The following is a 10764-nucleotide window of genomic DNA, read 5'->3' on the forward strand; positions in this document are numbered from 1 at the left end:
ATATATATATATATATTTATATATGCATATATGCCATATTTTTGTAGTTATTCAAACTGCGCGCCAAAATTTTTCCGGACTTTATTTATTAAACGCAATTAAACTACTGCAATAATATCACAAGTTAAATTAAATTGACAAGCAAATTTTCAATCTTCAATCCAATATTATATTATAAGGGTATTAATGTGCTGAAAAACTTGATTACTGTGAAGTTGATTACTGTGAATTACTAAGACCTCGATAGTTTAATGGCTCAGGACGCTCGTATGAAATACAAGAGTTCCGGGTTCAAGTCTTGGCCAAGGTAATATTTTTCACAATAAATTTATTTAAAGGTTTATAAAAAGTTTATAAACGCATATTTAAACTATATATCTAGGTGTATGATATTATTCATTCCTTTCTTATTATCGCATCATATTACGCGCGCCGCCAACATCTTCGCGCTCAATGATACTGCGACAGACGGTCACGACCGTATTAAGCGTTCTTTCTATTTAAGTCATTAAATAAAAAACGTGTGATAAAATATTTGTGCGTGCGAGAAAAAGATACAACGGGAGCGACAACGTGGCGAGAAAGATGACAAAACATAAGAGGAAGAGAGATGATAAGTACAATATATGCGGTAAGTGTATGCAAGCCTTTGTTACCGATGCATTTTTGGGGAGGGCAGCGGCGGCGGGTGATGAAAAAAATACGGAACGCACAGTTGAATGTTATCATGTTTATACATGTTTATGTAATCAATCGATCGGGATCCTATGTTTATGTATGGTAAATAGATGCCGTCGATCGGATTTTCCCCGCGTTGCTCTCCCACCGCGCTTTTTCCTTGCACCCTGCGCCCCCCTTTAACCCTATGGGTTAGAACTCTATTATCCTAACTGCTAAATAACATGCACAACAATAACATGCCCTACAATCAAATACAAGCGCGTGACAAGATAGAACCTTCCATCGTCGTAGGTTTTGCTAGGTGCGAGAGTTGTTTACTACAAATGGTAATGTACGAATAGCGAACAACCTGTCCTCGTGCTGGGCTGTATCATCGTGTTACGCGCTTGCATTATGTCCGACGGATATACACTTATTTGGTAATCCTTAGAAATTATTATCGTTAACTGTTGCTAAAATTCCAAGATAGTAACTTTTCGATTCAGTTTAGTTCACTCTACCTCTCCATGGTGTTTTATGTAATTACTAATATTAGATATTCTGTATAAGTGACAACTAAGTAGCAGTGTAACTATAAAGTAATTTATTTAATTATGTACTTTAATTTTACATAAAAACTTGTATATGATGTTAATTCTACGTATAAAAGTTGTCACTTTTATAGTTGTCACTATGTTTTTCTCTTACTGTAACAATTCATAAATCTTCTCGACTTAAAAAAAATCCACAAAATTAGTTCAGTCAAAGAATTTAGAACATCTGATATTTTTGGAATATTCTGTATATTTACTTGTTGAAAAGTTAACACATTAACGATATAACAAAGATATTGCAATTGTCCAGCAAGGAGGTACTGCGAGAAAAGGACAGCATTAACGATGGCATCGGTGCACCGGACTGGCGTCTGTCGCTTACGCTCTTCGTCAGCTGGTTGACGGTCTTCCTTGTGGTGATACGCGGCGTGCGCAGTTCTGGCAAGGCAGCATATTTTCTGGCGATATTTCCCTATGTAGTTCTCATAGTGCTGCTTATAAGGGCAGTCACGCTGGATGGATCTGTCACTGGTATCTTCTACTTTATCACTCCGACATGGGAGAAACTGTTGACGCCAATGATTTGGTATCACGCTGTTGCCCAATGCTTCTTTTCATTAACCGTTTGTTTTGGTGCTGTCGTCATGTTTGCTTCGCACAACAAGTTCCACCATGATCTGTATCGGTTAGTTAAAACACTCTTATTTTCAAAGTCCGAGTGTTAAGATGTTGAACTACTGTCTAATATACATTCATTTAAATTTAATATTCCAGAAATAAATTGAGAGCCGATGAAATTATCGGATTCACACAATCAATCTGAAACAAATAATCCCCCCAAATTCTCCCAAATCTTAAAAAACTGTAATAAACTTATTGCGAAAAATATTGCCTCGGTCGGGAGTCGAACCCGGATCTCTTGCATTCCTTGCGAGCGTCCTAAGCCTTTAGACTACAGAGACCTTAGCAACATTCTTCGCAATAACCGATATGTATAGTGAGTTACGCATGTATAGGCGTGCGTTTATAAACAATATGATTGGAAACGAGACCGTCTATATATCTATATATTAAAACTTTAAATACAAAGCGCCTTCCCGGTCCGAGTGTTAAGATGTTCAACTACTGTCTAATATACATTCATTTAAATTGAATTAATATTCCAGAAATAAAGAGCCAATATTTTTCGCAATAAGTTTATTACAGTTTTTTAAAATTTGGGGGGATTGTTTGTTTTAGATTGATTGTGTGAATCCGATAATTTCAAGTGATCAAGCTGAAATGATTGCTGTCGCTTGGTCATATGACTCACATCTTAACACTCGGACCGGGAAGGCGCTTTATATTTAAAGTTTTAATATATATATAGACGGTCTCGTTTCCAAGCATACTCTTATTTTCATTTATTATTTCACACACACACATACACACGCACACGCACACGCACACGCACAAAATTAGAGAATTTGCAACCATTTTCATTATTGCAGAAGCACGATACATCCATTGGACATCCAATGGATGTCGTGTGCTATCTGGGTATATTGATTGGAAAGTTCTACACGAATCATTTGGATAGTTCTGCTTCGGTATTTTACGATAACTACTTGACACTCTTATAAAATCTAATAAAAAAGATTTCTCTACAACTCGTTGTGTTTTTATTAATATAAAAATATCTATAGTTGGATAAATATTTATAAATGATATGTTAATTAGATACAAGATGGATGTTTGACTGTTATGTGACAATTTGTAAACGGATTTCATTATTCATCAGGGACGCAATGATCGTGACAACGCTGGATACCTTTACTAGTCTGCTGGCTGGTTGCACAATCTTCGCCATTCTAGGTAATCTCAGTCGCGAATTAGGGATCGAGGACATCGGGACAGTGGTTCGAGGTGGCACTGGATTGGCATTCATTTCCTATCCGGAAACGATCGCTAAGTTTACGATCGCACCGCAGTTCTTTAGTGTCGTATTTTTCGCGATGCTATTCGTCCTGGGTATTGGCAGCGAGGTTGGTCTCGCTTCCGCCATAATTTCCATCGTACATGATCAGTTCCCGAAGGTCAGGTACTGGCACATAGCAGCCGGCACTTGCCTCTGCGAGTTCTTAATCGGTCTTATATACGTCACGCCGGTAATTAGGTGTCATTAACAATTATTTTTGCTAAATCATTGTTTTTATCTTAATTGAAAAAATTTTCACAGGGCGGCCAGTTTATGATAACTTTCGTTGATTATTATGTGACCTCATTTATCGCTTTTCTACCGGCTGCTTTTGAAATGATTGCTGTCGCTTGGTCATATGGTACGTTTCTCTCCGTCCGTAATAATTTCGCTTAACAAATTTATATTTGTCAATTAATTATTCAAATTATTATTTAAAACGAACGATTTTAGGACTGAGTAACTTTCTGAACGATGTCGAATTTATGCTGAAGAAACGGCTGTCGATATTCTGGCGAATTTGTTGGGGCATCCTTACTCCTGGAATTGTCCTTGTAATCTTCTTCTATACATTCGCCAATCTTGAATTACTGAAATATAACAAGAAATTCTATCCTTATTCAGTTTACGGTAAGTTAAAATCAGATAAACTGATATTTAATAAATTTTTCTATGCTTCTTTTTTATAAAATTTTGTTGACTATTATTTTATACATCTCTATTTCTTCTATCATAATATCACCTATACTATTATACAAGGTGTTCAAAAAGTCCCGAGCCCTTTAAATATCTTGAAAAATAAGCATTTCTGAAAAAAATGTTTCACGCAAATGTTATATAGTTTAAAGTAGTCAATTTACTATTTTATTAGTTTGACCTTGGGTGGCGTCGCCAAAATCAAATCAAAGTAAAATCGAATTTTTAATGGAACACTATCTCTGATGCCAGAATTTAATAGCTGGTATCAAGAGATTTTCAAAACATAAAAAAGTTATTTTTTATTAAGTACTTTTCGAGTTATAAAGATTAAAAGTTATTGCCGGCATTAGCACTATCAAAAGTGTCTGACCAACAGCTAAAACCTTATAAATATTATTTAGGATCGAGACCTAGATAACATTTATCAAGATCAAGACCATTGGAGGTTGTACCTCTTATTTTCATTTTTACATGAATTAAACATGAGTAAACATGAATTTTTAGTGCAAACATGAAAATAAGAGAAACAGTCTCCTATGGTCTTAATCAAATGTTATCCAGGACATGATCCTGATATTCAAGAGGTTTTAGCCAACAGTTGGACACGTTGGGTAATGCTAATGTCGGCGGTACTGTAATTTCCAAGCTTGAAAAGTACTTAATGGAAAGTAACTTTATTATATTGTTTTGAAAAGCTCTTGACATCAGCTATTAAATTTTGAAATAAAAACTAAGCTGTTTCGTTAAAAAGAAATCAATTTGATTTTGATCTGACCTTGGTGATGCCACCTAAGCTTGAACTGATAAGATCATTAAATAGAACATTTTTAATTGTATAACTTTTGTATGAGACATTTTTTCCAAAAATGCTTACTTTTCAAGATATTTAAGAGATTCGGAACTTTTTGAACGCTCTATATATTAATTGTATACATTCAAACAAAAACATAGTAATAGCAATTATAAAAGTAAAAAGTATACAAAAAGTATACTTTACATATAGAATTAATGTACGAGTACATAGTCGAATAAACTAATAATGTGCACAGTTGAATATACTCTTTTATAGTTGCAATGACTAACAATTAAAATATTAAATTTTCGGACTCTTCAAAATTTATGCAATTTGAGCATGAAAGTAATAGAAGTTGATGCAGTTAACAGTGTTATTAATATTAATATTAGAATATATTAAATATATTAATATTAGAATGGACCTTAACGAAATGGGGTACGAGGGTCAGAAATGGAGGGATCTTGCTCAGGGACGGGAACAGTGGCGGGATTTAGTATTTGCGGCAATGAGCTTTCGAGTTCCTAACGCCTAATAATAATAATAATAATAATAAGTACAGGAAAAGTGCCGATATTGACATATTTAGATCTTCTAAAGCGACATCCTCTTATTTCTCAGGAACTAACTATTGCACTTTATTAATACTAATAAAATCATGACCTGTTTAGCTAATTAAAGAAGTACAGACTCATAATTCGTATATTTATGACTTGTTTCTATCCAAATCAGCTAAAAACGAATTCTTCGAAAATAAAATTCTTACTATATATTCTTGCAAATTGTATATTGTAGTTTAAATGATAGTGACTATATTATTGATTATATTATGTCGTTTTAGATGCTTGTAGTTTTTTAAATCAGTTTTATTTATATTATTCTTTCTCTTGGTTTTTTTCATAATACGATTTTAATTTAAAATTGGGGCATAAGCATAAACTGCCATATCCGTCTGTAAAACGGACCATGAGCTAACTTAATCTTTATAATATTGCTTTATAGTGTCAAAGCTTTATTGGAGCTGAAGGCAATCATATATGACAATGCATATATGTTTTTTTATAATCGCAATTTTTTTATAATCGTACCTTAATACTTTTATGGACTGAATAATGAGATAAATCAGTTGGTAGAAAGAAAACACATAATTAATAAAAGTATTAAGGTACAATTATCAAAAAATTAATAATTTACGGGGTATTTAATATTTTATGCCAACAGGTGACAGAATAAAATATAAAACATCTCGTGAATTATTAGTTTTTTGATATCACTACCTTAATACTTTTATGTGTAGAACAATTCGAGAACTACATTGTGTAAATAAAAAAAAATCCTACAAATCATACAGAAAGGCGCCGAATTTTTGTTTCGTTAAGCTGTCGGTTTTTTCTTTGATTTTTTTTGTATTATATTAACGTGGCCATATATGTGAGTGTGTTGTCCGTCCATTGCTTTTTTTAATGTGTTGTGCACGACTATTAGACGTATAACATTCTCCCCCGTTGAGAGGGATCGATAAACTATATTTTAAATGTACGCATATGAAATCGCTTACGTGTATAAAGTCAACTTGTAATATGATTGCGCATCGGTTAGATCAGAGGTATTTGTATGCTTATGTACAGTTTGTTATATTCGAGACATTTTGTCTTAATGCTAACGCGCTTCGTGTGCAATGCATTTTTTGATAATCGCCCAACATATTGCAATATTATGACTGATGACTTAAATATTTCGCCGTTCTTTCTATCTTTCCGTTTATTGTCTTAACTATAATGGCCCGATCTATACGTTGTCGCCTGGATGTACCTTGGTTATCTTTCTAAGTGCCCATTGATTGCACGCCAAGTTCTTTTCCTTTATGAGCACCATGATAGCAAGCTTTGGACTATCCTTAATCCATTTGCTGCGTATTTAAAGATCATTTAGATATTTTAGATTCTAGTGTGTCCAGAAATCCTGGCATACTTTGGAAATGTGCTGCTAGGTGGACAACTGATAGCTAGGCTGGAACTTGTTAAATTGCCCTCCGGAAGGGTTGTTAGCGGTTCGCTGATTAGACAGTGAGCGGATGACAACACGAGTAAATCGTTCGGATCGGAAGAAAGAGATGTAATTGGTCCGGAGTTTAGAATGCTCTCGATTTCGAAAGTAAATGTATTTAATTCCTTGAATGTAAATAACGAATCTCCCTCAATACGTTTGAAATAGTGTTTGAATAGCTTAACCATGAACTCCCATAATCACCCAAAGTGTGGCGTCGTAGGTATGAAGTGCCACGTGATACGATGGTCGCAGGCGAATTTATTTACGGATTTTTTGTGTTTATCGAAGTTGAATAAAGCGTACATTTCTTTTAATTGTTCGCGCTTACAAAGTTAGTATTGCTATCTAAGTAAATGTGTTTAGGCATGCCCCGTCTTGCGATGAATCGTCGCAATGCTGCGAGAAATCCGTCGGAAGTTAAATTGTTAATAATTACGAGATGTACTGTTTTAATAGACATGCATACGAATATAAATATGTACTTAATTCGAGCTCTGTTACGATTTTTTTTTATTAATATAAAATAGGCCGCAGAAATCGACACCGGTATTGGTGAACGGTATTAATACGCGAGCTGGTGGGAGATTTCCCATTGTATGTTCAACATTACTAGCGTTGAACCAAAAACATCGTACACATGAGTGTACAATTTTCTGCACCTAATTCCGACCGTCGATTAACCAATATCTTTGTCGAAGATTATAGAATATCGTTTGAATGCCGGCATGATGATATCTCTCGTGCATTTTGTGAATAATGCGGTCAGTCAAATTATGTCGACTCGGCAATAGAATAGGATGCATTCTTGAAAATGTTACACCCGAATTTTGAAGGCGCCCTCCACGAATTAAATCTTGATCAACTATGAACAAACTCAAATTCGCGAATTTATTAATTAATCGTAGAGCCCTTATCTCAAAGAATTTTAATTTCGGCAGAAAATTGAGCAGCCTGAACGATTTTCAATACCCGTATTTTAGCTTCGTCTATTTCCTCTACGCATAACGACCCGATGTATTTGTTGCCGGAAAACACGCGCAGACAGTATACCACGATTCTTAATAGCTTAGAATATGAGAAGAATCTTTCAATTATTTCAGATTCATTAGATAACAAACAAATATTCTTTTGCAATTCGGATATGTCGTTAACTTGCACGAGATTATCAGGACACTTATTTTTACCTTTACTTAACCACGCAGGTCCGGTAAATCAGATTCGATTTCGCGAAAATGCGTGCGGTAACTGTCTTCTCGATCGCATCAGCAGGGTTATCCTGCGATCTGATATGTCGCCACTCATTTGGATTGGTGAGCTCCTGTACTTCAGCGACGCGATTTGCCATGAACGTATTGAGTAGATGGGATGATTTTCAGCCAATGAAGTACGACAGATGGAATCACACTGAAAGGTTGGTTTGACCCCATCGTTAATATGCCGTTCACTTCCCGATATAAGCGAACCAATAGCGCGCCGCAAAGCTCAAAAAGCGGGATAGTAGTCTATAACATTCTTTAACGGTGCAACACGAGATTTGACGCATAATAATCTAATTGTATTTCAGTTCTTTCCTGTAGAATGTACGTAAATGCATATGTATCCGTTATTACTGGCATCGTAGAATCTGAGGAATTGAACGTCACGGGGTTCCTCGATTAATAATTTACGATTGAAGGAAATTTGATCTATCGTTTCGAGTTGTTGGACAAAGTCTAGCCACGCTGTGTGCATGCTCTGTGGAACGGATTCGTCCAATCAAGTTAACATTGCCATACGTCCTGCATTAGTTTTATGGCGTTGAAAACAACAGGTCCTAACAATCTAAAAAATTTTTGCGATCTCCGACAATATACACCGCTTTGTAATTTTAATAGATCGGACAGAGTAATGTATCTCATTGTCACGTGCACACCACGTTACACCAAGAGTTTTTAAGGAGCGATCTTCGTCGAACGTGAACCCAGCATGTAAAGCGCCAGTTGCAAGATCATTGATGCAAGATTGATTGACAACATGCTCCTTATTGGAAGCCCACTGTTTGATAATTAAACTATCGCGGGCTAGCAATGCGATCACTTAATCACGAATCGCTCGAGCTTCATCGATACTGTCGGCTCCGCATATTAAATCATCTACGTAAAAATGCTCCTTAATGACTTTGACTGCCTTGAGAAATGGCTTTCATCGTCGGCTAGTTTTTGCAATGTTCGGATCGCAAGAAATGGTGATGACGACATTCCGAACATAAGCGGATTGAATTAAAATTACGATTTTATCGTCTTGTGCCATAGAATTTTCTAATATTGCCTATCATCTTCGTGCAATTGTATTTGCAAATACATTTTTTTTATATCGACTGTGATTACGCAATTGTATGTTCGAAATCGAATTAGATGGGCAAATAGTTTGTCTTGAATTGTAAATCCGATTATTAATATATCATTTAAAGATTGTTGCCATTGTTGGATTTTGCGGATGCATCGAACACTGTCGATGTTAGTCTTGTGGCTTTTGTGGTCTCTCAATACAAATATCGTGCTTGGCTTTTACCAAAAAAAAAGAAACTTTATTGCAGAACAGAATCTTTTTTTTAGAGAGAAGAATTGTGCGCGTGCTTATGCTTATCGAAAAGAAAAAGCGTAGACTAAGTAGACTAAGAAGGTAACGCACGCTATTCTGCTTACTGATTAACTAAAAACTATACTAACTCCATAAGCCGGTGTGCCACGCGACGCCATCTGATTATGAGCATGCACACTGCTATTACCAACCAACCAACATACAGCGCATACAAATACTATTCGTATCTTCGTTGTGTTACTTGATTCTTTTGTTATCAAGTGATGAGGCATATAATATCGTGATCGTCGGGATCCTTTACCTCAGATAAGTAATTTAATTTTAAATATTTTTCAATTATCTGCGTGTATTCCGCCTTTAATATTGGATTTACGTGAAACTTTCGTTCCAACGCGGCTAAATGTTTAAGCGCGACAACTCATGAGTCGTCGAGATGCCTCTTAGTTTAGCGAAACGACAAGCGAACTATGTATCACCCGGAATTGTCACGAGAAACGATTCGCGTAAAGTGTGCCTCACACATGTCCCTCTGTTCAAAATTTGAGGTATTTAACGCAACCTCCTCGAGTGCCCAGAATTTATTTAATTGCGATTCTAAATCCGTTACGTAACATGTCTCGGTTTTTGACGGAATTTGAGAAATCGTACCGCCAACGATCACCTAGCCTAAGCGCATCTTCTACAAATACAAATCGTTTATTTACCCGACGGAGAATAATGACACCATTGCCTCGGGTAATGGCTGTGGTAAATGAAAGCCTGGATCTGCTAGTCTTATATTGGGAGGTATTTTTATCGAATCTTGTGGAAAACCTTCAGGCGGAATCAGGTTTGCAATAAACGTAAAATTAAACTTCTGCTAAAATTACCGTTGATTTCATGACAATTCTTACTATTCCCTTCGAAACGGTGCTTATGTCGTTAATTGCGCTGATAGCCACTGATTGCGAGCAGGTATATTTAGACGTTTCACTTCGCGGTCAGTGATAAAATTCACCGTCGCGCATGTATCCAGTAACATGCGGCATTTAATAGACTCATGTTCATCGTCACTAACATAGACTATCGCACTCATTAACAATTGCGGTGTTATTTTGTTAGATATCGATACGAGGCTTATTACTCTGTTGTCAGTCGCTTTGCCTAGTTAAGATTTAGTTGTTTCCAGTTTTGTCGCGTCGATCTTGCTCAAAGTCATATATTCCTCGAGAGGTAACAGTGTTATGACGTTTATGACAGATAGTACAAGTAGAGAATTCGCAAGGACGATCTCGATGGGAGTTACAGTTATACGTAGGTTGTTGGAAAAATTTCTCCAATCTAGTACTTCCAGTGGCGTCAACGTTCTACTACTATTATATCCGTAAAATTAAACGTTGCTAACCTATAATTCAGTTTGTATCTAAGCCAACTAGTTTTGTTTGCATAGTACGAGGTCTGGCTATTAAATAACGAGACTGCGCGCGCAGAAG

General features: G+C 35.9%; 1 protein-coding gene across 1 annotated transcript in view; it reads left to right on the forward strand.

Annotated features, from left to right (window-relative positions):
* Positions 1 to 3839, forward strand: part of LOC108756061 (sodium-dependent nutrient amino acid transporter 1-like) — a gene marked incomplete at its 3' end in the record, with an annotated part of 79072 nt that extends 75233 nt beyond the window's left edge. The window contains exons 6-9 of the mRNA XM_018499619.1: positions 1525 to 1899; positions 2995 to 3361; positions 3433 to 3532; positions 3625 to 3839. Coding sequence (XP_018355121.1) covers positions 1525 to 1899; positions 2995 to 3361; positions 3433 to 3532; positions 3625 to 3839 — 1057 coding nt within the window. The remainder of the gene's footprint in view (positions 1 to 1524; positions 1900 to 2994; positions 3362 to 3432; positions 3533 to 3624) is intronic.
* Between the last annotated feature and the right edge of the window lie 6925 nt (positions 3840 to 10764).

The sequence above is a fragment of the Trachymyrmex septentrionalis genome, unplaced genomic scaffold, assembly GCF_001594115.1.
Source record: "Trachymyrmex septentrionalis isolate Tsep2-gDNA-1 unplaced genomic scaffold, Tsep1.0 scaffold92, whole genome shotgun sequence".
In the NCBI taxonomy this organism is placed as follows: Eukaryota; Metazoa; Arthropoda; class Insecta; order Hymenoptera; family Formicidae; genus Trachymyrmex; species Trachymyrmex septentrionalis.